The 26,250-nt window shown below is 37.9% G+C and overlaps 1 protein-coding gene across 4 annotated transcripts in view; it reads left to right on the forward strand.

The window, feature by feature from the left end:
- Nucleotides 1-26,250, forward strand: part of PIK3C3 (phosphatidylinositol 3-kinase catalytic subunit type 3) — a 74,720-nt gene that overhangs the window by 39,335 nt on the left and 9,135 nt on the right. For all 4 annotated transcript variants that reach the window (XM_048049995.2, XM_048049996.2, XM_013183210.3 and 1 more), the window contains 3 exons: nucleotides 27-101; nucleotides 14,591-14,759; nucleotides 18,724-18,814. In XM_048049995.2, coding sequence (XP_047905952.1) covers nucleotides 27-101; nucleotides 14,591-14,759; nucleotides 18,724-18,814 — 335 coding nt within the window. The remainder of the gene's footprint in view (nucleotides 1-26; nucleotides 102-14,590; nucleotides 14,760-18,723; nucleotides 18,815-26,250) is intronic.

Below are 26,250 nucleotides of genomic sequence, written 5' to 3' on the forward strand. Positions count from 1 at the left end.
TGATGTTTACAATTTACTTGTTACAGCTGGTTATTGTGTAATTACTTACATCCTTGGAGTTGGAGACAGACATCTGGATAATCTTTTGCTAACAAAAACAGGTAATTCTTTTTAGCAGTATAATTTTATAACAGCGGTTGTTTAATTTCAAGTGTGTTGGTAACGTTCAAATGTGTTGGCTCCATTTTGCTTGCAGATACAGCCCATTGAGTACTGTAGAATATTCTTATATTCTAAATGTAAAGGTATATTGACTCATCTGAGGTAATATTTGATTCAGTGAATCAAAGTTTAGATTTAAACTGTTAGTAGTGTGAAGTGGTAGTTGAAGAATAAGACAGCAAGTAGATAAAGTGCACTGTAATCAAATTGGGCAAGAGATAACAACCAAGATGTGGTATTGATGTCAGTGTAACAGCCATTTATGCATCTGTAGGTAATGGAAGTCCTAAATTTGCCTAAACTCAGGAATGTTTAAAAGCACTGGATTTTTGTGTAGGTTTCACCTGGCTTATTTTACAGTCTTGTGTTCTACTGTCACGCTTCTTACACACATGAAAGCTGGACTCGTAAGTTATTTTTGTTCAACACAATTTTTTTCTTGAGTGATGCTGACCTTTTTTGAAAGTAATATGGGCATACTACAGGGTAAAATTTGACTGCCTTTCCTTAAGATCATGAAACCTGTCATTGTCATCTTAAACTTTGGTAAAAATCATTCTTAAACTTTGGTAAAAATCATTCTTGCTGGTTTTTTTTTTTTTTGGAACTTGTTGAAAGCTGAAAAAAAGGATGCTGTGATAAGTATTTGTAAAGTAACTCTAAGTCCAAGTATCCTAATTGTTCTTTATCAAACAATTTTCTAAATTGTTACACCCCTATTTAGTAGGTATTCTAACATGCTATCAGAAAGCAATTTCAAGATCTATTAAGTGGATTGTGGCTGTATTTTAATAAGTTTATGTACACTGTTCAAAATACAGTAGATATTTAGACAAATATATTTAGTAGTCCTATGGAATCCGGTATAATCTTGATGACTTCAGTGAGATCCTTGCTAATTCCTGTCTCAGATTGGATTTTCTTTTAACAAAATCGATTCTGTGAGCTTTCCAGGTCTGCATGTTTTTCTAAAAAACTATAAATATGATGCATCCCAAAACTGGAAATGCCACATAAGACCTGTCAGAGCAAGGCTCACTTCGGCACTTTCTCCTACTTATGTATTTTGTGTTTTTGATGAAACCAAACCACTATACAACAAAAATCCAAGTGTTTCATCAGTCTGATGGTCTAGACTGTTCAGCTCAAGCAGAATTATTTTATATTTTTTCTCCAGCTTTATGTAAAACGATAGGAACTAGACAGAGTGCTCCACTTACTACAAATTCATGGTTGAAGGCGTGAAAATAGTAAAGGTTGCCATTTAGTCAGATATCCTTTGTAGCAAACCCCATGTATCTCAAAAGTTCAAAATAGCAGGTAAGTGTTTTGATTCTCCCTCCCTACCTTGTTTAACTTTTTAATGTCATTTTTGTTGCATTATGTGTATTAAAAATGGATCAGGTAGAATATATAATTATAGTAATTCTAAATCAATAACTCAGTTTAAAAAAATATTTTAATACATTTTTCTAACTAAAATAATTCAGCAATTCAGGAGGAGTTCTGTGCTTATTTGAAGTTGAATTGTGCTTTGTATGTTTTTTTCAGTATAAAAAAATGTTTAATTTGAAGTTAAGAATTTTTTAGAGAGTGGGGGAGGTTTAAACAAAAACAAGACACAAAACCAGTAAAAACAACAAAAAAATGAAATGCTCAATCTATAAGGAAACTGTTTTCCACGAAAGCATTAAGCAGCTTAATTGCAAGTGACAATGAAACCATTTAGACAATTAGCATATATTTTCTTAAAGCTTTTTGTTTATATAATATACTTGGCATTTAGAAATGTTTGTTTTCCTGAGTAGTGAAATAAAAATGCTGGATATCTTAGATTGTTTTGCAGGTGGAATTCTAGCTAACTTAGCTTCATTTATCAGCTCATCTTCTAGGATTCCTCTAATTGAACACTGGGAGTATTGAGAAAAAGTCTTGGATGAGTTGCATCAAAGATCTCTTCTAGATGAAATACAGCAATTGAACATCAAGCTATTTATGCCTTGGGTTAAAGGGAAATTAAAATATTTTATTTCAAAATAAGTCTGTTTCTAGCTAGATAAAGTCCAGAAACTCTTAGCAAATATTTTGGATACTTTTAAAAAAAATTTTGGCATGCTTACTGAAATAAGGCTTTTTGGAGCTGTGCCGGGGGAACAATGGCAAGGCCTGGGGAGAAGGCAATGGCCCAACTGAAGTGCATCTACACTAATGCATGCAACATGGGTAAGAAACAAGAGGAGCTGGAAGCCATCGTGCAGCAGGCAGGCTATGACTTGGTTGCCATCATGGAAACGTGATGGGACCAGTCCCATGACTGGAGTGCTGCAATGACTGTCTATAGGCTCTTCAGAAGGGACAGGCAGCACAGAAGGGGTGGTGGTGTGGCTCTCTATATTAGAGAGTGTTTTGATGTTGTGGAACTTGAGGCTGGGACTGATAAGGTTGAGTCTCTGTGGGTTAGGATCAGCAGGAAGGCCAACAAGGCAAGCATCCTGGTGGGGGTCTGTTATAGACCGCCAAACCAGGATGAGGAGACGGATGAGGAGTTCTACAGGCAGCTGGCAGAAGTTGCAAAATCATCAGCGCTTGTTCTTGTGGGGGACTTCACCTTCCCAGACACATCCTGGAAGCACAACACAGCTCAGAGAAAGCAGTCTAGGAGGTTTCTGGAGAGTGTGGAAGATAGCTTCCTGACGCAGCTGGTTAGAGAGCATACCAGGGGTGGTGCCCTGCTAGACCTTCTGTTCACAAACAGTGACGGACTGGTGGGAGATGTGGTGGTCGGGAGCTGTCTTGGGCAGAGTGACCACGAAACACTAGAATTCTCTATTCTTGGCGAAGCCAGGAAGGGGACCAGTAAAACCGCTGCCTTGGACTTCCGGAGGGCTGACTTCGAGCTGTTCAGGACACTGCTCGGCAGAGTCCCTTGGGAGGCAGTCCTGAAGGGCAGAGGAGTCCAGGAAGGCTGGGCACTCTTCAAGAAGGAAATCTTAATGGGTCAGGAGCGGTCTTTTCCCAACGTGCCTGAAGACCAGCCGGCGCGGAAGACCAGCCTGGCTGAACAGAGAGGTGTGGCTCAAGCTTAGGAGAAAAAAGAGGGTTTATAATCTTTGGAGAAGAGGGCAGGTCACTCATGAGGACTATAAGGCTGTTGCGAGGCTGTGCAGGGACAAAATTAGAAAGGCCAAAGCTCATCTGGAGCTCAATCTGGCTACTGCCATTAAAGATAACAAAAAATGTTTTTACAAATACATCAACACAAAAAGGAGGACTAAGGAGAATCTCCATCCTTTACTGGATGCGGGGGGAAACTTAGTTACAAGGGATGAGGAAAAAGCTGAGGTGCTTAATGCCTTCTTTGCCTCAGTCTTTAGCGACAAAACCAGTTGTTCTCTGGATACCTGGTACCCTGAACTGGTGGAAGGGGATGGGGAGCAGGATGTGGCCCTCACTATCCACGAGGAAATGGTTGGTGACCTGCTACAGCACTTGGATATATGCAAGTCGATGGGGCCAGATGGGATCCACCCGAGGGTACTGAGAGAACTGGCAGAGGAGCTGGCCAAGCTGCTTTCCATCATTTATCGGCAATCCTGGCTATGGGGGGAGGTCCCAGTCGATAGGCAGCTAGCAAATGTGACACCCATCTATAAGAAGGGTCAGAGGGTAGACCCGGGGAACTATAGGCCTGTTAGTTTGACGTCAGTGCCAGGGAAGCTCATGGAGCAGATTGAGTGTCATCACACGGCACTTGCAGGGCAAGCAGGCAATCAGGCCCAGACAGCATGGGTTTCTGAAAGGCAGGTCCTGCTTGACGAACCTGATCTCCTTCTATGACAAAGTGACACGCTTAGTGGATGAGGGAAAGGCTGTGGATGTGGTCTACCTTGACTTCAGTAAGGCTTTTGACACCGTTTCCCACAGCATTCTCCTGGAGAAACTGACTGCTCGTGGCTTGGACTGGCGTACGCTTCATTGGTTTAAAAGCTGGCTTGATAGCCAGGCCCAAAGAGTTGTGGTGAATGGAGTCAAATGCAGTTGGAGGCCGGTCACTAGTGAAGTCCCCCAGGGCTCAGTACTGGGGCCAGTCCTCTTCAATATCTTTATCGATGATCTGGATGAGGGGATCGAGTGCACCCTCAGTAAGTTTGCAGATGACACCAAGTTAGGTGCGTGTGTCGATCTGCTCGAGGGTAGGAAGGCTCTGCAGGAGGATCTGGATAGGCTGGACGGATGGGCTGAGGTCAACTGTGTGAAGTTCAACAAGGCCAAGTGCCAGGTCCTGCACCTGGGGCGCAACAACCCCAAGCAGCGCTACAGGCTGGGAGATGAGTGGTTGGAAAGCTGCCTGGCAGAGAAGGACCTGGGAGTACTGGTTGATAGTCGGCTGAATATGAGCCAGCAGTGTGCTCAGGTGGCCAAGAAGGCCAACAGCATCCTGGCTTGCATAAGAAACAGTGTGGCCAGCAGGGCTAGGGAAGTGATTGTCCCCCTGTACTCGGCTCTGGTGAGACTGCACCTTGAGTACTGTGTTCAGTTTTGGGCCCCTCACTACAAGAAGGACATGGAGGTGCTCGGGAGAGTCCAGAGAAGGGCGACAAAGCTGGTGAGAGGTCTGGAGAACTAGTCTTACGAAGAGCGGCTGGGGGAGCTGGGGTTGTTTAGCCTGGAGAAGAGGAGGCTCAGGGGTGACCTTATCGCACTCTACAGGTACCTTGAAGGAGGCTGTAGCGAGGTGGGGGTTGGTCTATTCTCCCAAGTGCCTGGTGACAGGACGAGGGGGAATGGGCTAAAGTTGTGCCAGGGGAGGTTTAGGTTGGATGTTAGGAAGAACTTCTTTACCGAAAGCGTTCTTAGGCATTGGGATGGGCTGCCCAGGGAAGTGGTTGAGTCACCATCCCTGGAGGTCTTTAAGAGACGTTTAGATGTTGAGCTTAGTGATATGGTTTAGTGGAGGTCTTGTCAGTATTAGGTGAGAGGTTGGACTGGGTCATCTTGGAGGTCTCTTCCAACCTAGACGATTCTGTGATTCTGTGATAAGTTTGAACTGCAGCTTCTCATAGGTGTTATGATATCTTGAATACCTTAATTTCCTCATGAAGAAGAGTTAGAAGTTTTGTTTATAATATAGTAAAGCATTTCTTGAAGGAGAAATGTGTAAATAAAAAAATCTTATTTGGGGAAAAGAGAAACATCCGCATCTTGATCTAAGCTCATGTGGGAACAAACAACTAAAGCAAATGTATTTCCCCTTATCTGCCTGGGATTGTCTAAATGGACATTTAAAAATATCTCTTGAGAGGTTCCTATCACTTGTCAAAAGTGACGATATAATGTATTTTCTATAGCAGGCACTGTTTGGATGCTCAGAGTTGTCATTAGTGTTTTAGTTTGAGGTAATGTGTATCTTGTGTTTAAAAAGTAACCACACCATGGCTTAGTTTGGCACTGTTGAAGAATTTAAACAGAACAGCAGAGGGCAGCACACATCCACAGTAAATTCTAAGTCTGAAATTCTTTTCATCTGCTACCTAGGTTCTGTAACATACCAAGACAGGTTTATGTTGGTCATATTTTAAGAGACTTTATTAAGCTACCAAGAGAAATTCTTATGTTTCAAACACTGCATAGACTTGCTACCAAGGTTTCTGTTTCTTGCTACTGAAAATCTCATTGACTTGTAATGAAAAAGTTAACTTATCTAGAAGAATATAAGTTAGAAATAACTTTCTTAATAAATGATTGGATTCATATATGGTCATTTCTTAACTACACTTCAATTTTTTAAGTTTCGAAGAGTAAAAGACAGAGCCCCAGTTTGGGGTTCACATACTTTTTTTTTTTAATACGACAAAGTATATCAGTACATTTTTTGTATCTACCTGTCTACCTGAGTTTCAGTTTGGTGGATGTATCTGCATGTGTTGGACTCATTCCAATAAAATTGTTGCATCATCTTTTATTATGTAGGTGGCTATGTTTATAACAGATATGGTATAATTTAAATATTAAGCAACAGATACTGAAGTTCATAAAAACAAATTGTTACCCGCTCAAACTCTTTTGCACTGAGGGGTGAAAATGTCTGTCACCTAGTTGAAAAAATTTCTATCATCTTTCATGACTCCTTGCCTCTGATTCTAGAAATATGATGGCTTGTTTATGTCAACCTAAAATAAATAAATAAATAAAAAGTATTAAGATTTGTAGATGCTGGACCATTTTACTTCAAAGGCAGCAGTAGTAGTTGGTTTGGAAAGAGATGCTTCTCATATAGGGCACCTGCAGTCAAAACATCCTCATCTGTGAATAATGTTTAAAATAAGTTATATCTCAGAAAGAGTTGCAAGGTAAGACAGCAAAGATCTGAACATTCCCATATGCAAGATAGCACTCACAGTGCTTTTCAGTTAATAGCATCTGTGCCGAAGTAGATTTGAAGATGATGACAATGGAAGAAAAAAAGTAGGAGTCAAGCACTCCTTCAGCATTAGTTTTTAGATAAGTACTTTGCTAAATACAATTACTAATGTCGCCAACTACGATAATATGTAAAAAGCGATGAAATTTTTAAATAGGCATTTAAATGTTGCTGATCTTCACAGGGTATCATCCTTTTTTAAAAAAAGCAGAACACTAAGACATTAATATTATCCTTTAGATTTCTCTGTGCAACACCCATTTCTGTGATACCTGCTAAAGAGAATACGTATTTACCTGTTGAACTGCTGATTTTTTTCCTCTTAAAGGTATCTTGAACAGTATTTCCTATTTAACAATATATACCTGGTCTCTTCTCTGTATGCAGGCATAGCATAAGAATATATTTTGATAATGGACAGCTTAGGGGAAGGATATTAAAATGCTTAGCACAAGCTGTGCCCTTATCAATTATATGGATGATGATAAAGTTTATCTACAGCTATTGCTTTTCTGCCAGCATATTGAGTTGAAAATCTGTATCCTAAGTAAGTCCTTAACAGTTCATACTATTTCGTCCTATTTTTGCACAGTTTTAGAAAAGTTAGAAGACGTGAAGATTACTGATGACAAATTAGGCATTCTGATATTTTTTTCACTATGGCATTGCTCTATTAGTAAAGGAGAGATTTTGATGGTGACATCAGAAATTGCTGGGAAAGCCAGGAAATTACCCTATCTCCCCACCTATTTCCATCAGAGGTCTTTCTGTCCTGTTCATATTTGAAACAGGAATTCAGTTAAAGTAGTCACTAAATGGTATTTTTTTCTGCATGAACCAGGTTAAAATAATAATGACGGCTGTTTACAGAAAGTACACTGAAATTCAGAATTTGATTTTTCTTTTACCAGTAGAGGGAACAGATAATTTTGGAATAACTTGAGGCTTGCTTGCCTGTTAAAACAGAATAAGACTGGTGGCAGTCTTTAATAGTTGTATCTAATTTGCTTTGCCTTTTGTTTAAGGATTGTGGAGTTCTGTGCAGGTTGTTAGTAGCTCTTCCTAATAGTATTCCAGTGAAATAAAACAATTTCTGTGCTGCTATATAGGAACTTTCTCCTGCATTAGAGTCTAGATATTAGCAGTAAGCAATGGGGAAAAAAACAGCCTTCCCAGCTGCAGTCTGATTTTTTTATTGGCTATTGTAAGCACCAGATATCAATTTTTAGTCTCCACAAGTTCATGTTTTAGTTAATCAAAGTTCTCTTCAGTCTCAAGGCTGGAAGGAACTAAGACTGACTTTCAGATTCCTTGTGGCCTGACTGCTGGTCAGGGGATCTTTACATGTTTGCCATTCCCTTGAACTCACCAAGGGCCTGTCCTCCATTTTTCTGCTGAACACCTGGTTTTCTAACATATGGAAAAGATAGTCAACCTTGTAAAATTTAAAAAAGAAAATAAAAGTTTAAAATATACAACTGTATCAGCTCTTAAGTTTTGAACTAAATTTTGTCTGCGCACATCATAATTGCATATTTCTGGAAATATCCAATCCTCTTCCAATCAGTAAATGCCTTCTTTCTTGTTTTTTATTTCTGAGTTTTTGCAGTAAAAGTAAAAAATCCTTGAGCAGGGGAGTGGGGGATGGTTAGGGCACTATTTTTTAAGATCTGAGTTTACGCAAAGTTGTTCCACAGTCTTTCCCACTTCTGAAAGGATGCTAATGTTGTCCTTAAAACTTCTGACGAGCGAGATGCTTTCAAGGTCAGAAATGTTTGTCCAGAGCTGTGTTATTTGACTATATGTAGGCACCTACATACAATCCTGCTTCTGATGTCAAAACATGGCAGGAATTAAAATATGGCAGGAATTTCAGGGGTATTTCTCCCTCAAGGCATTTCCTAGATCTGTATGTATTTTCTCAAGTGCCTAAAGTCCTGTATTTTTTAAAGGAACTCAAATTTCTAAATAGCTGTCTGAAGCTAGTATCTATATACTAGAAATACATGGCCTTTATATCTAGATGTGCAAAACCGGAGGTGACTCAGGATCAAATGTTTCACCCATTTTCTTAAATTCTCTTTCTGTTTAAAAAAAAAAAATAAATCACTCATGAAAGGTAGGGGGTTGGGATTTAGAAGTTATTCAGGAACAGTAGTAAATCAATATTTGTAATCTAGATTTGTCTTTAATTATAAGCATGGCTAATAATTTAGAGCCTTCTCAAATTAAGATGTAATAACTGAAGAAGATGGATTAGAAGCCAGAGTAAAAACATTATATAAGATTGAGGTATACATGTGTTATGGCACTGACTGTAAGTTGAAGGAGGGAAATGTTTGATTTTAAAACATGGAATTTAAAAGCCTTTAGGAAAAGCAACGTGTTGCACAGATTTCACAACCAGACTAATACTGGGAGGATTGATGATAACTGTCCATAAATACATGTGGTGTGAAATACTGTGGTGTGAAATAGTGAGGGGGACCAGAGCCCTGGTACAGGCTACCCAGAAAGGTTGTGGAGTCTTCATCCTTTGAGATATTCAGAAGTCATCTGGACATGCTCCTGAGCAGGCAGCTCTAGGTGGACTTGCAGTAGAATTGGACCAGATGTCCTCCAGAAGATCCTTTCTAACCTTAACCATTCTGTGAAATAAAATTTTAAGAGTAATCCTCTAAATTCAGATGAGAAAAGTTGGTTGGTAAGAAACCATCTATGTAACTTTAAAGAACCTTCAGTTGAAGACATCATAAATTTTATGTGACATTTCAGAATTAAAATTTCAGAATTAAAAAACATCACTCAATAATTGCCTAGATGTGATGCTGATTCTCCTGTACTCTTCCAGATGCGACTACTAGCCAAGATTATTTTTCAAAAAAAGTTGTCACAGCTGAGGCTGCGAATTTTGAATGAGTAGTGTTTATGAGGAGATGAGCTCTTGCAGAAAGGTCATGATTAAGCTGACAAACTAAGTTGCTGGCACCTTTGCATCCTTCATTGCAGGTGTGTAACAGGAATGACATCTATGTTAAGGAGTATGCTACTCACAATGCAAGTCACTTCTCACGGAATAAAACTTCTAATTAAATATCTTTTCTCTCCTCTTAAACTTATTGTACCGATTGTACTAGATCAAAGTGATTGTGGTGGTTTTACTCGGGAGGGTGGCTGAGCTCCCCCTTAGCTGCTCACTCACTCCCCCTCCTCAAAGGGAAAGGGGGAGAAAATAGGATGCAAAGGGCTTAAGGGTTGAGATAAGGACAGGGAGATTGCTCAACAATTATTGTGATGGGCAAAACAGACTCAGCAAAGGGGAATAGTAAGATTTATTGCCTATTAAAAGCTAGAGAAGTGAGAAACAAAGGAAAGAACCCAAAAAATGCCTTTCCCCTATATCCCCTGAGCGACACAGGGGAATGGGGGCTGTGGTAAGTCTGCAGGGCTTCGTCTCTGCTGCTCCTTCTTGGTCACTCTCTACCCCTGCTCCAGTGGGGCCCCTCCCACATGATGCAGTCCTTCCTGAACTGATCCTGTGTGGGTTTCCCACAGGCAGCAGCTTTTCAAGAACTGCTCCAGGTATGTCTCCGTACCGTGGGGTCCATCCGTCATGAGCAAACTGCTCCAACCTCGTCCTCCACGGGTGGCAGCTTCCCCCCCAAACCCCCTGCTCCTGCGTGGGCTCCTCTCCGCAGGCTACAGCTCCGGCCCGAGGCCTGCTCCTGCGGGGGCTCTCCATGGGCTGCAGCCTCCATGAGTGCAGGTCCACCTGCTCCACCAGGGGCTCCTCCACGGGCTGCAGCATGGAACACTGCTCCATCATGGGACCCATGGGCAGCAGCGGGACAGCCTGCTTCACCATGGTCCTCACCACAGGCCACAGGGGACTTCTGCTCTGGCGCCTGGAGCACCTCTCCCCCTCCTTCTTCACTGACCTTGGCGCCTGCAAGGCTGTTCCTCACTCCTCTCACTCTCCCAGCTGCTGTGTGACAGCAGTTCTTTTCCTCCTTTCTTAAATATGCTCTCACAGAGGCGCAAACACCATCGCTTATTGGCTGGGCTCTGGCCAGCAGCGGAGCCCTTACCTAACATGGGGCAGCTTCTAGATTCTTTTCACAGAAGCCACCCCCGTGGGCCCCTGCTACCAACACCTTGCCACGTAAACCCACTACGGTGATATTTTTGTTTGAAGCTCACATAAAGCTGCTGTTCTAGATTATGTACAGCTGGAGAGTTCAAGTTCCTATTTTTGTCCTTCTCTTTCTGCTGCTATTTATTATTTTAGCAGGTTTTGGTTAAGTTTGCACTTTTTTGTCTTGGTTTCTGATTTATTTTTTGTTTTATCTTTACCTGTTACGTTCTCTGCTGTCTGCATAATACAAGGAAGTAGCGTCTTCCACACACTGTATTTTCATAACATGTTTTTGTATAGGTCATCTTTATGAGATTTAACAGGTGATATTTTCCGTAGGGTGCCATGGGGAAAAAACACCACCCTCAACATCATCGACTTGGGATGAAAAAATGCTAAAAATATCCAAGAATGCAGCTGGGCTATCTCAGTCATTAATCATCTTGAAAGTGAGATGCTGGTTGTCATGCCCTGATACAAATTTTGCTTTGGACGATCACTTGAGATACTTGCGACCTTTTATCTTAGCATTAAAAAATTCAAGTCATGAAATTTATTATCTTGATAAGTTTATTATTTATTAACATTAATAATGTAAGTTCCACCTAATTTCAATATTATACCACCAATTTAATTTGTCCAAAATGGGATTGTTCTTCATTTGTTCCAATTTTAGTTAAGTCCTCAAGGACAACATAAGTCAAGCTTCTTTGTAGAAAGCCCTGAAACAGCAGTGTTCCCTCCAGCTGTGGCTGATCAGTCTTTTCTTTAGCATAGTAGCAGTTTCAGGCTAATACCAAGGGAGCGTTCTGTCTCTATTTTGTAATTTGGTATGCTGGTTTAATTGATCTTGAGCTGTCCAAAAGAAAACGAATTATAGCTGTGTTTAGTACATGAATTTGAAAAATATTAAATATATTTACTGTATTCAAGTTAAAGCATTTGACATACATTTTGAGTCAGCCTAAAAATCTGCTGAATTTCAAAGTATAGCTAGGGAAGCTGTATTGTTAAGTGGGGATGGCCTCACCTTATAGTTTGCTTACTCTTTTCTAGGACTGAGATATAAAAAAGTATTTGCCAACTAATGTATATGAATGTATATCACTCAGGTGTTAATGTTCTAGAATGATTTAGATACGTTTTAGTTACCAGGCTACATTATTAATTAGTACCTATTATTATTTATCTGTAGAGCAAACTAGAAAAAAATACTGCTACAAAAGTTGTTTTATTCAAGTGTTCTCCTTTGATTCTTCATGATGACAGCTTTGAATAAGTTACAGACCCCTCCCCAAACTTTAGTTAAACACCTTTTGTAATGTAATCTGTCTGTGTGTATCAATGTCTACTTCAAAATACTTAGTTTACAAAAGTGAACTCTAAGAGTAACCAGTAACAACTTGAAAAAACTATTGAAGGAAATTCCTTAGCACAATTAGATATGCAAGAAGTAATGATTGTATTTATCAGCTAGTGAATACTTATTAAGCATCCTTGTGATCTCCCTTAGAAAATTGACTGTGATGGAGTTTGTTTCTTGGCTTGAAGAGTGCTTACGACAGATTTCAAGTAAGCTTCTCCAATGATAGAACATCTATTATTCAATGAAATGGACAGAGGGATGACTAATTGAAAAATACTACATGTTCCTTTTTTTTCCAAGAGTGATGAGCATCTAAGCTTATGAAAATATTAAAATGAATATAGATACTGCAAGTTAAAACACCCTCAGGCAAACAAATCTCTGTTCATAATGCAGTTCTGTTCCACAATGCTGAAGCAAGACTTTGTATTTGTATGTTCTGTGGTATCTGAGAATAGATAGGTCATGCTAATCATTTTCTAGTTATTATTAAAAAGTTTCTCCATTTTTTTTTATATCCACATTTCATTTTATCCACATTTCATTTTCTCCTATGAAGTAGTCATCTAAAAATAAATTTACTAACGTTACTACAGAGCTCTGCTTTGGATGCAAAACTCAACTTACCTAACATTTCAAATGCACGTCACCTGTTTGTACTTAATTTATTTCCTGATACGTCTTAACGTGGACTTCAGGAACATGTTTCCTTTGTCTGAAGGCAATCATTTAACAGGCCAGCAGAAGTAGGGAAGTGAATGTCCCCTATTACACAGCACTGGTGAGACCACACCTTGAATATTATGTTCAGTTTTGGGCCCCTCACTAGAAGAAGGATATTGAATTGCTCAAGTGTGTGCAGGGAAGGGCCGTGAAGCTACTGACAGGACTAGAAAACAAGATTGAGGAGTGACAGAGGGAATTGGGATTGTTTAGTTTGGAGAACAGGAGGTGTAGGGAAGACCTCATCAGTCTCTGCAACCTACCTGGAAGGAGGTTGCATCAACGGGGGTGTCTCTTTTCTCAGGTGACAAGTGATAAGATATGAGGAAACAGTCACAGGTTGAGCCAGGGGAGAGACAGAATTTCTGTCATGGAGAGGGTGGCCAAGAATTGGAACAGGTTGCCCATGGAAGTGACTGAGTTCCTGTCCCTGGAGATAAATATTTACGATACAGTCGTGATAGTAAGGGATATGGTTAAGTGATGGGACTCAGTAGGGTCAGGTTGATGGTTGGACAAAATGATTTAGAAGGTCTTCTCCAACCTAGGTGGTTCTATGAAATTTCATTTATGTACCTTCTATATAAACATTTTGACATTGGCAGAACTGAATTCTTTTTTAATTCAGCTTTAGTATTGTTTAAATTCTGCAATTTAAAAGCTTAGTATCAAACCGAAAATTTGATTGCAAAACACTTTCACAAACACTTTTTTGCTCTGTGTGGTCAATATTTTCAATTTAGTAAGTCAGGAATATTCCTAGAAACTGGCTTTGTAGGGTTTGTAAATTGAACCACATTTGATGACTGTTTCTGTTTGTATGTTCATATAGTACTTAATCTTTAAGTTATGTAAATATTCTAGTGGTTTTATTTGGAAATTGCTGTTTCAGTTTTTCATTTTGCCCCATGTTGCATCTCACGTGAGATTTGGCACTAGTGAAAGGGAACACAGTGAATGCTTTCCAATGAAGTTATGGACAATCCTGCAAATACGCAAGTTCTTTATAGGAACAAAAGTTGCCTTGTGCATTTGAAATGAGATGTATGGAAGTTTTTGTCAAGTTAACGACAGGAACATTATAAACATAGTTGCACTGAGAAGGGAAAAGTAGAGATCAAGTGGTGTAACTCATGCATTTTTGTACTGGAAAAACTCAGCATGTTGAGACTTAAGAGCATTCAAAATACAATTGAAATGGTATTAATGTTTCTTCAAAGTATTTCAGAGGTGTTAAATTCTATCTGTACTCAGACGACTCTTAAAGGATTTTAGGATCATGATTCTTATTTTCCCTTTGGTTAATGTGACATATGACTAAAATAACTTATTGCATGCTGGGGCAACCAAATGGTGTACTAGGAAAAAAGCAATATGTGCCTTAGCACTTTAATTTGTTAAGAAGTTCTTAAGAAAGAGCAAAGAATTAGTAGTATCTGTAACATGACTATATACTTAATGTCTATTTAATGTCTACTTATTTTGAACATTGGTTCGGTCTTTATGAATATACTCCATATGTTTAAAAAGCAAACGAAATCCTTACCTTATTTGTTAGTACTCTAAGTGAATTTGAGATCAGCTTTATTTAAGTCCATAATTTCAAGTTGCTATCTGAAGACATGAATTACAGTTACAAGCCTCATAGAAAATAGTGAATTGTATTTCTTGAGAGCAATTTAGCATCTTCAGGAAATTGTACTTAAAGATTTATTTATTTTTTGAGTATTTCTGCCATTTGATATGTGAAATACTGAGGTAAATGTTTGCCTTTCATCTGTAGGTAAACTGTTTCACATAGACTTTGGTTACATTCTGGGTCGGGACCCGAAGCCTCTACCTCCCCCAATGAAGCTGAATAAGGAGATGGTGGAAGGCATGGGAGGCACGCAGAGTGAGCAGTACCAGGAATTCCGTAAGCAGTGCTACACAGCCTTTCTCCATCTCCGCAGGTAACAAAACTATTTGGATAAGTTAATAGAGCCACAGTAAAATAGAATATTGCATGAATCAGGGAAGGTATTCCTGTTGAAAATTCAAAACTTGTGTCTATGTTCAGAATTCAAACAAGAATTTGTACAAAACAAAGGAAGGAAACCGTCACAACACTGGTATAATGCGGAGCTTGAATATAATTGCCTTTTAAGTTAAGGTCTTTAGGTTTACTTGTTTAATAACACAGCTTTTTCATAAATTTTGTGGGGGTATTAAATTGGTTTTGGATGTGTTTTTGCCCTTAAGCAACTTCTCTGATTACTGGTGATCAAGTATCCTTTTAACTCTAAATCATAATTTATTTGCTGCTTTACCCTCCTCCAGTTCAGACAAGTGATGATCAAAATCAAATTCTTTGCCTTGAAGATGGTATATATAAGCTTAGTTGGATGAAGGGCCCGCCGAACAAATACTAGCTGCTGCGTGTGGTAGTCAAGTATGTTACCAACTTCTGTGGATAGACATAACAATGGCAGCTAAGGCCTCTTTAGATTTCTATTTATGGACGAATTGATCACTGCTTTAGATTTTGAAGCAGCTTCATTCCTTTGTAGTGACCATATAATTTACCATCAGCTTTCTGAGCTGAGTAGCTCGTCTTTGTGTTTGCACAGAATGCAGGTAAGCACTCTTGGTGTGTCCAGTGACTGATTTAGTACATTTTCCCTGGAGATGAAAGAATGTCACTTTAATATCTAGATCACACAATGTAAACCATCAAATACATGAAATAAAGCAGAAATATGAAAAGAATGTGAAAAATACCTATATGAAAAGTACATAGCCAGTGTTCTGAAATGATACCAGAAAAAAGTCACAGGTAGTTTCTCCCTTGTTAAAAGGAGAAAAAGAATAAGGTGTTGTTTTGTAGACTTACTAAAAGCATTTTAGTAGGATGAAAAAGTGATGGCATGTTAGTGGCAAAGAATGTGTGACTTCAGAGAACAATCAGGAAGGCTAATATATATTCAGTGTTTTAAATTTTGCTCAAATCAGAAATGCAGTATTATGAAAGTAATTCTGTTTTTGTTGTTTAAACTTAGTTTTTTTCAGTGGAAAGGTCTGTTATGTCAGTGAAGGGTTATCCATTGCATTAACTAGTTTATGTAATGTTTAGCTACAGAGGTCATATTCGGATGTGGAGTGCAGCAGTCATTTTGGTATAAAACTGAACTGTAAATTAGGATAGCTTCATTTTTAATTCTGGGACTGTAGTTGTAATTCTCTCTCCAATATTTGTTCCGGTTTACAGGAAAATATTTTTAAATGGTTCTGAATAAATATTTTTAAGGCATAAGATAACAGAGGAGGCATAGGATAATATTGGTATTACAATAACTATTACTTTAAGCAGCTAGAATTAAAAATGATCAAGATTACTTGTTTATTGAGGCAGGAAAAAAAAATAAATATGGAGGAATGTCTTAGCTCTAACGGTTCTACACACTGATGCCAACCTGTTCACAGAGACTTCTGGCTAAGTATGGTGAAATCATAACCTCTAATTGCTAAGTCAAAATGCAAATTCCCTATTTGTTATCTCTATCAGTTCCTGGTTTATTCTTCATTTCCCTGGGGTATAGACAGTGTTCTGCATATTTCAAATCTGCCTTGCAGGGTTCCTGGTAGAATACTGTTGCAAAGCAAAAACAAAAACAATTTCCAACTTACAAGTGGAAAAAGTCTTGTTCTTAGTTTTAGATGAAAGAAGTTTTGCATATGATCATTTCTGAGGGACTTTTGTGGTTGGTGTTTTTTTTTTTTTTTTTTTTTTTTTCCCCTGGGGAGAGATGGCTTTCCACTTTTTTGAACACCACTGACCAGTTGTATGTGGTTGTCAGCAGTGCTGTAATTGAAGGTACAGCCCACGTGTGCTGAATGTGCTGCAGGGCAGGTTGTAGCTGCATCCTCACTTACGGCATAGCAGCATTTTACACCTTTTTTATACATGTTGAGCTTACTTAAAAAGACTCAAGTCCTATTGTGTGTCAGCTTTCCCTCCCCTTTGAATTCCCAGTTTACAAGTCTTTAGCAGGATCCGTCAGAAAAGAATCTAGAATCAATACCTGAAGATATTTTTCCAACAAAATGTCTGATGTTAGGGTGAATTTGGGTTGTCAGTGGACCAGCTGTGAGCATCTTGACACCCCATGTCTCGTGCCAGTATGCACCAGTATGCATACACCCTTGCTTCTGGCTCCTGGTTTTATTTTATTTCTGTCTGTCCCTGGCGTACCCTGCTCCTACAGAAGACTCTATGGGGAGTTAGCATCAGTCTCTGCACTCTTGCCCTTTGTCTGTCACACCCTGTTACACGTCTTGTTCAGTCTCTGGTTTGTCCAGCCCTTCTTTACCTTCTCTTTCTGCCCAATTTCTTGCTACATAATTCAGGTTGCTTTCGTCTGAATGCTATTATAAGGAGCATGAAAAGCAAAGAAGGTAGTCTGTCCTTGGCAATTGCTATTGCTGTAAGCTACCAGTGACCTAGGAATAGTTTTGAGAGCGCTTAGCTGTAAGCTTTTAAGTATGTTTAAACTGAAATTTGCTAGTTTCATGCAAGTAAAACAAATCTTCATGAGAACCTGTGGTAAGCATTTCTGGCACCTAAAGCAACTCAACTGCCAGAGTTTGTAGCCAGATTTGAAACAAAATGGTAGTGTAATTTTTATTGTGCTAAAAGACATTTTCCAAATTCCAGCCCCTTGCCCTTGGGAAAGTGAAGCAGAACAGCTGAAACAAATTAGACAAACTATTTCTGTCCAAACAGTTTAAAATAATAGTGTTCTAAAGAGATCTTATATTGAAATCAATCTTATATTGAAATGTACTAGGTAGTGCTAGTTCCTGTTACTAAGTGTCAAGAGTTTTTGATAGAATTAAGCTTTCCAAGAGAGATATTTGTTGAGCAATATTTACTTCGTAGAGTATGGCTAAGAGTCATTTTCTGTAGTTAAAATATTTCATACTATTACAATTGCCAATTTATATGTATTCACAAGTTTGCTAATAAATTTTACTGTTAAGAATTCTTTTTCTATCATCAAAGAAGCTCCTGCTGCTCTTAGGAAAGCAGTATTTCAGATTTTGAAGCTAGTTACTTACTTTGTCTCTAAAAGAAGACCAGCTCTCTTTACAGAGTAAGGGAAGTTTCAGTTTACATTGAACAGCTTGGAAATTATCCTTTCAAATAGCAGCTTAGAGCTAATTTCCTGCAAGGGCAAAATGATGTTCTTTAAAAGATTTGCAAGTACTACCAACACCATATTAAAACTGAAAACTACTCTGTCTTTTCTCTTTAAATGGTTATAACTGACATCTGCACTACCAAAGTTATTGCAGCTTAACTGAGCAACTGCAGACTTAGATCTGGTTAAACCACTCATAGTCAACCTGCTATGGCGAAAGCCCTCGCAGCAACATGAAAAATCATTCTAATTGTGAAGACTTCATTTGTTTGAGTGCTTGAATGCTAATATATATAATATTGCTATATAACTGTTACCCCTGTTAATTAAGTTAACCTTTGAATCAATATCCAAACTTATGCTTGGTCTCCTAGGAGTGGGAGAAGGCATTAAATCTTACAGTATTTGAAACTGTTTATATTTGGTGTGTCTCTGGATAAACATTGTTCTAAAAAATGTTCTATTTTTATGAGATTGTTTAAAAAAAAATCCAACATAAAAAACACCAAAGAAAGAGTGGTCTGTGTTCAGTTTTGGCAGTTCAAGACAAGGCTTAAACTGTCATTCCTATTACTGGATATCTTAAATATGTCCAAATAAAGTGGTGTGTATGAATCTCCTCTAAAATATTACCAACACAAGTTGATTTTATAATTTCTTATATGAAGTTGTTTACAAAATGTTGTCTTTTGTACATTTTACAAAGTGTATTTATCTAATCTGCTCTTCTACTCAGGTATTCCAACTTGATCTTGAACTTATTTTCCCTCATGGTGGATGCCAACATTCCAGATATTGCTCTTGAACCTGACAAGACTGTAAAAAAGGTAATGGGAAAGCTTTCTTTGTCTTTCATTAACCAAAGCCATCATATTATGAAATTTTCAGTCACTTCTGGTGACTTGTGTGTAACCAATGACCTGAGGAGGCTTACTCGTGTTTTATGAGGACTGAGTGATTTCTAGAATCACTGAAGTTAAAGGCGGTAATATACATTTGAAGTTGCCTAGCATGTGTGCCCATCCATAATATGCAGCATTGATCTCAACCATCCATGGAGTCCATGCCTAGTCTGCTCTAGCACTCTGTTCCAAGAGGTATTTCAACATTCTACTAAGAACAGTGATCACCTTAATGAAAAGCAGTCATGAAGCAGTCAATGCTGACTGTATCATGAAAGATTGCAGGATTCTAAACTAGACGGAACAGTCACATATAGTTTTATAAAACAGTAACTGAGACTGTTTTTACATCTTCTTCAGTAAGAAATCTTTGTTTATTGTGAAAACAAACTCTGACGTGTGTCCCCTATTTCTGATTTTGTCCTGTTGCTCCACCCTGAATCATTCTTCTCTATTTGGTGTTTCATCTACTGTTGACGTTGAAAATGCCAAATAAATGTTCACATAAATTTCATTGCACTTACGTTTTTGGGCAAATGTTGGCTTTGTTTATAACCTGATTTATAGCGAAGGGCTATTTCTTTTAATTCTACAAAAGACTTTGTGGAGCCTGTGAATCCAATGAAAATCAGTTCAGTTCACTTCTGATTCAACCAAGTGTACTTTCTCTAAAGATCCACCTGATCTTTAGTGTTTTCAATAAGCTATGAATGCAAAGATTCAAAATTATTTAAATTAATATTTCATGTTCTAATGCAATTCTCTTGAAGGTAAGTGAATTGACTCCAACAAAGTTTTTCTTGTAGCCTGTAATAATAAGCATCTCTGTTTAGAATTTCCTAATTTCAAATTGATATAAAAGAGTTCATATAGTCATTGTTTCATTTCTGTGAAGGCTGACATAGTGTGGTTTGGTTTCTTTTTGTTGTTGTTTTTTTATCAAATTCAGTCTCCTGGTTTCCATTGCCAATTAACATACATTTTTCTTGTTAGTATCTTGGCATCACGTTTTATCTTGGACAACACTTCTGTGAATTATACCAAGGCTAGATTTTTTTTTGTAGTATATGATAGTAGGATGTCAAATTCTCTAAAATATTAAAAGGTGCTTTTACTGTAGTAACGTCTGAGTGTTTCAGATGCTCATAAAATTTGTACTTAATAGAAGTTTCCTCCCTTGTTTTGAAATATTAAATCAAGATACAGAATTGAAAACCAACAAGTCTTTTCTTCAGCTGAGAGGTATGTTACAGTTCACTGATACACAGGAGCTAAAATCGGGTTCGTATCAAGCATGATTATAGTTTATCCAATCGGAGATAAAAGAAGAAAGAAGCAAAATCTGAAAGGAAGTTCATAGGCGTATGAATTAGATCAATGTGCTTTCCTCTATATTTCATTACTAAGTATAAATAATAGTTCCTTTTTTCATGAAAATAGTTAGTTTATTTGCTGTCTGGTAGGTCACTTAGGTCAAGTACAACAAAGTTGTTGTTATACTGAGCTCTGGCAATGCTGCAGCTTAGATCTGTGGTTTTTACCCTGATGAAGTCCATTGTCATCTTAGAGGCTTGAAAATGCGGAGAGCTAGAACTGAGTCAGTGAGGCAAGTATTTGTTATAAGGAATGCAGATCTCTTTCATGCTTTAAAATGTGGTTTAGCTGGGGAAGAGTGAAGACCTTAAAATTTGATGCAAAATAATTATAAATGGGTAGAGTTAGTGTACTGAGAGAACAGATTTCACTGTCGCAAGTTCTGTAAATTCAGTTAGTGTGCTTGTTCCTTAAAAAAGCAAACCAGAGTAAAGCAAACACAATAAGGTATTATCAGAAAGATAACTAAACTGTTTGGCTTGTTCATAAATGTTTTTTTTTTACTGTATAGTCTTCTCAATCCTTTGCCCCAAGTATTGTTATTTTGAATAAACTCATTTTTTGACAGGTCAGCTGTTTATAATTCCAAATAACATTCTGTTCAGGTTTGGTCCTTTTGGTTTAAAAATTGTCCTTTAAATATACCTCTGGAATTTCTGCAGAAATGGTATGTTATGGTGAGATCTTGAAAGAGCAGGTGAATAGAGGACTCTCCTGTAAAGCAGGTGTTGATGTTATGATCTACTGGATGAACACAACTATGTTCAAAGCAACTATGAAAGTATTTTGGTTTTGTTCTGGTTTTGGTTTATCTATTTCTTTTCTTGCTTTAAAGAAAAAACATTAGGTAAACAGCTATAAAATGGCCTCACAGCAGGATCATCTTAATTCTTTGTAGAAGGGTGAAGAGGTCACTTTTTAGATAGTGTTAGAAATTTTGTTTTGAATGTTTAATACCCATTAGTTTGTCTCAAATCAGTTCTGAGCTTTGTTAGTACCAATAAAAAACGAAACAAGGTGTCTTGTATCTCTTCGGCTGAGTGGCAAGTTTGTTCAGTCATTTAACAAGATAATACTGTACCTTGTTGTAGGAAAATTGAATAAATGCCTTCAGCATCTCAATTGATTTTTTTGTTTGCCTTTTTCTAAAGGTTTAAACAAAAAATCCATACATATTTCAACAGACTCAAATTAGCTAAAGATCCATTTTGGACTGACCCGTAAAATTAAATTACCTTTATGTGAGTCAAGTCAATAGCCATTTCAACCATGATATCACTTTCATGGGAGACAAAGGTGGAGATTTACAAACATTTCTGTATCTAAGAAGGTATTCTTCTCAATAGTTATGGTGGAAAATTTTTTCTTTACTTTCCTTATTGGTGCCGTAGTAACACTCATTCTCTGTTTTGTAGAGCCTTCATTTTTTTTTTAGAGGGGCAGTGATCTAGTTAGGCTCTGATCTCGCAGGCAGCTGAAGTCAGGTCACTGAGGAGACAGGATAGGTTACCTTTATTCAAAATCTCTGATACATCAGAATATTACTTAGGATGAAACTGTAAGGAAATGTATATAGTACAAAAATTAATTTTCCTTTTTAAAGAAAGGAAAGCTTATTGAAGGTGGACCATTATATTTCAATATATTTTGGTGTTCAAACTGTTCAGCATTCCTTGATATTGGAATTTTTTAGTAGGTGCAGCAATCCTGCTATTAGGAGCAGGTATAAAGTATTCTAACTATACTTCCATAGGTTTCTCCTAACAGGATCAAAAAAAAGGCACCTTATAACATACTTAAAATGAGTGTATTCCGAGCAAATTCATTCACTGAAATGTTCGTGCCTCACAGGTTTCTGTTCTCATTGAAACAGGTATGCTAGAGTACAGTCCATGGAGTCGAGGTAGTAAGGGGGATTTTTCTCGAATGGCTACTCTTCTGATTCCTCAAAGGGAAAGCATTATGCTATTAGGCAGTACCTTGGGCTGTGTTCTGAGCAGCTTTGCAAAGAGATGTAACGTGTCATTCTTGCTTCAGAGAGGTACTTCATACTGCAGGAAATATCTGCCTGCTGATGGACAAGATATAAAAACACACTGGCGAGTAAAACATAACATCAGAAATATTTGATGTTCTTCTTTTCTAAACTTTCAGAAAATAGTATGTCTAATTATTTGAGTATGAATGAACGTTTAATTTTTATTTTTAATTCAAGTAGAGTAAAGAACACTACAGCCATTTTATATGGCTTAATTTCTTGTACTTTCTTTTGTCACCTGTGGTATGTGTGTGTATAACAAGACACTAACTAATCACTCTGAAAAGGTAATTGGAAGTCTGCCACCTTTTGCCTTTCTTAAGTTCAGACAAATCAGAAAACAAACCAAGATAATGGAAAAAGTATGATGTAGAGTATGCCCTCTTTAATGAGGATGATCTGAATTGTTCTTTGTTTTTTTAACAGTTTCTTTCTGCTATAATAGAGACTTTTTAGAGAAATCTGAATGAGAAGGCACACCTAAGGAAAATGTTAGTAACCTAAGCAAGAAAAGGGAAGGCAGGATCTTTAGTTGTAAGCTGTTTTTGCCAAAGAAACATCTACCTTCCAGTAACACTTTATAGCCCAAGGAGCTAACTGGAAGATCTTAAGCTTGATTATAAAATTACATTTAATCAAAAAGCATGTTGTCTGGGTGTCATTTCTGTCCAATGCTTGTGATATGTCTTGGGAGAAATATGTATCGAGTCGAGGCAAAATTGAAATAGCAGCTTGTCATGTACAACTTTCTGTAAAATAAGTATAGATTACACCTGTTTGACATGGTTTATGGCACAGGACGGAGTAAGCAGAGCTGGGCTCTCTGTTTATGTCATCTTTGAAGGTACTTTCACATTCTTCTTGTTCAAAAGTGAGCAAGCTCTACACAAACTGATTTTGCCTATCAGGGGGAGAAGACTGGATATTTTCTTCTCGTTAGTGTTAAATGTACCAGAAACTTCTGATGATTACAGCTGGAGTTGTGGATTTGGAACACAACACAATTTGACAGTACCTTCTTACTTGCTTTGTATAACATCTGTGTTCAGAAATTAAACCAATGCTGACCTTAATGATGCTTTCTCACACCTAAAACTGAACTGCAAATGAATGTCAGTATTGGCTGGGCTGGGGGGAAGAGGAAAGCTCTTGGTTTCAAGTTTCACCATTATTCTTTCATGTATAGAAAATATTTTTTTAACCAGCTCTCCACTTCTAGTGTGTGCACCGAGTAACACTAGGTAGATCATCTAGTACCTTTAAATTGAAAGAAAGTTTTGCTTTATTGACTTAATTCCCTCAATCCAATTTCAATCAGTATTTTTCCCAGTAAAAGGATGGGGGGGTGAAGGGGGGGGCAAATCAAAGCAGAAAAGTGGTTGCCAGCTATACAGGTTATCTCCACCCCATAAAACTTTAGAAATGCTCTTCAGATTCTTGATGTTTTGTTTAACTTGAAAACATTTGTCAATTTTTGGCCAAGAAAAAGGAGCAGCAAAGCTTGAAATTAGTTGTCTTTTTTTAACCTTTCATCTCCTTTTGTCCTCTCCATACTATTCATAAAGAAACCTAGTGTGTCTAGTGTGCTTCACCTCATGGGTCAGGATACCATCTCCTACTGCTACCCTTAGATTTCGGCTTCCCTGAGAACCCCCTTTGGCTCAAAAATGTTACAAAATGAAATTAAATTGGAAAATAGCGGAAGGTTCTCCCCAGTTTGCCTCTTGCTTTCGCTGACCTCTGAGGTAATTGCCTTTAAATTTTCCACTCTTTGTTTATTCTTTTCCAAATCTCAATTTTCGGGAAAAGGACTGGGCTGAAATCTGTTTACGTTGACTTGTCAATGCATAACTTAGGATATAATGCAAATCCCCCCGTGTGCCTTTGTCTGCCACTGCTACTTGCCTTTTTATTTCCTGTGCAGCTGCAATGCTAACTGTCAATTGTTACTTTTTTGAAATAATATAATGCTGTAATTTTAAGTAGTGGTAACTAGAATCTGCAGTCAATTACGCAGCCAGTTTTGTGTAAGGGGGAGGTATGCCATCCCTCTTCCAATGTAACAAATGCATTCAGCATTGTCACCTCTCAACAACAACAAAGAAATAATCTGATTTTTCTGCAGGAAAGCCAGATGGCTTCTGTCTGTCCTTCATAGGAAGTTTGACCTTTAAATTAGAAAACATCAGGGACCAGTGATTCATCGGCACACAAAGAACTCGGCAGGCATTAAAGGACAGTGTTATAATTGACTGAACTGTGTTTCAGATGCCCATTGATTAAAGAAGGTGCTGCAAAGATGCTGCAAGTGTGTCATTTATAGGTGAGCTTAAAGGGATTGTAGATGGAAGGTAGCTTGTTTATGAAAGCCCCGTTCAGATTTGATAGCACCTTTGGATTTACACAGGAAAAGGTTAAATTCTCATGATTCAGCAGAGTGGGGAATTTTATTCTTACAGAATGTAGCACTTAAAACACTTTGTGTTTCCAAATCTATGCAACCTTTAACTAGGTCTCACCACACCTGATGAGAAGTAAGTGGTAGAAATGTTGGAAACTGGGAAAAAGAGAAAACAGTCATGCTTTATTTCTTTTGCATTAAACACATCAAAGTGAAGTAATTCTTGTTTACAGGCAGAAAAGCTGAAACAGAGAAACAATGTGACTTGAGGTGCAGAGAAAGTTTGAGCCAGCTTGTTTCTAATGCTGAGTTAATTTGTGAGGTTGCAGTAAAACTCCCTGTCTTCTTTCTCCCTCCTCCCTGAAGTCAGTCAGTGGATAATTGAGAGTTAAGTCCACAAGTCAGTGAAAAGGAAAAGGTTTCTCATTTGTTGTCTGATCTTCCTTTTTAGACAGCAGTGGATATCTGTCCCTTTTTACCTAACTGAAAATACTAGTGTTTTTTGAAAGGTGGAGCTAGGAAACATTTCTGAGGTTTATTAATGTCAAGAGGAGTATTATTTCTCTGTAGGAGGAATAAACTCAGTTTTGCTTGGTCAGTCTGTCTGTTCCAGTATTTATATTTACTTCCTCTTCTGGGGAAGTTTATTCTTTGTAATAGTGTCACATTGACATTGAGCTCATTTTGCCTAGGCAGACGTTCATCTTTCTATCCATTTGGGTAATGATGCTGCAGCTGCACACCCAGCTTTTCTCTTTCTAGGCTGTTGATTCTGCATGTATATTAATTTTGAAGTCCAGAAAGGCTGGAATAAACCTCACAGAGTGAAGTGAGAGCAAGAACACCCCTGGTTCCCGGTGCTTTATATCATGCTGCTCATTTGATCATAATTATTTGGCCAATATGATGAAATTCTGAACAGGAACAGTGTGATCTTTGCATATTGCATCAGCTAAAACCCATATTCTTATGGAAGTTCAATTTACAGATCCTCACTAATGTCTTTATTAGCTTCTGTTTTTTGTTTTGTTTTGTTTCTTTTAAATAGAAGTCTGCAGAGGCTTGTTTAGAAAGTGCTTTTTGTTCAAATCAAAGCCTGGAAAACAAAAGCTATTGTCGGAATAGTCCTTCAAATAAAATTATTCATTCAAATAGAGCATCTGAAGAGTTTGTACAGTGAGTTGTTTGGACTGTGTTGTAATCAAGCAGCAAGGAAGGCAGGAAAGCCCTTTGCTGAAATAGGTGAAACGTGATAAGGGTTAAGCCAAGAATTTAGTGCTCATTTCTGCTACATGTACATTGAATGCTAACTCTTGGAGCAATCTTACGGCAAAACAGTAAAAATCATTAAAACCTCACTAAACATTACTTTTTGGCTATCAACTATTTTATATGAGCTTTAATAGTAGTTGGTGCATATTATGACCCAATCAAAAAGAACACTGAAGTTTCTATTCAATCTGAGTAGCTGACTTTGCAAAGAGCAATCCCATATTAGAGTGATAAAACTACACAATAACTAGCTACTTAGCTAGTTGTCGCAGTAAA

The sequence above is a fragment of the Anser cygnoides genome, chromosome Z, assembly GCF_040182565.1.
Source record: "Anser cygnoides isolate HZ-2024a breed goose chromosome Z, Taihu_goose_T2T_genome, whole genome shotgun sequence".
NCBI classification, from domain to species: Eukaryota; Metazoa; Chordata; class Aves; order Anseriformes; family Anatidae; genus Anser; species Anser cygnoides.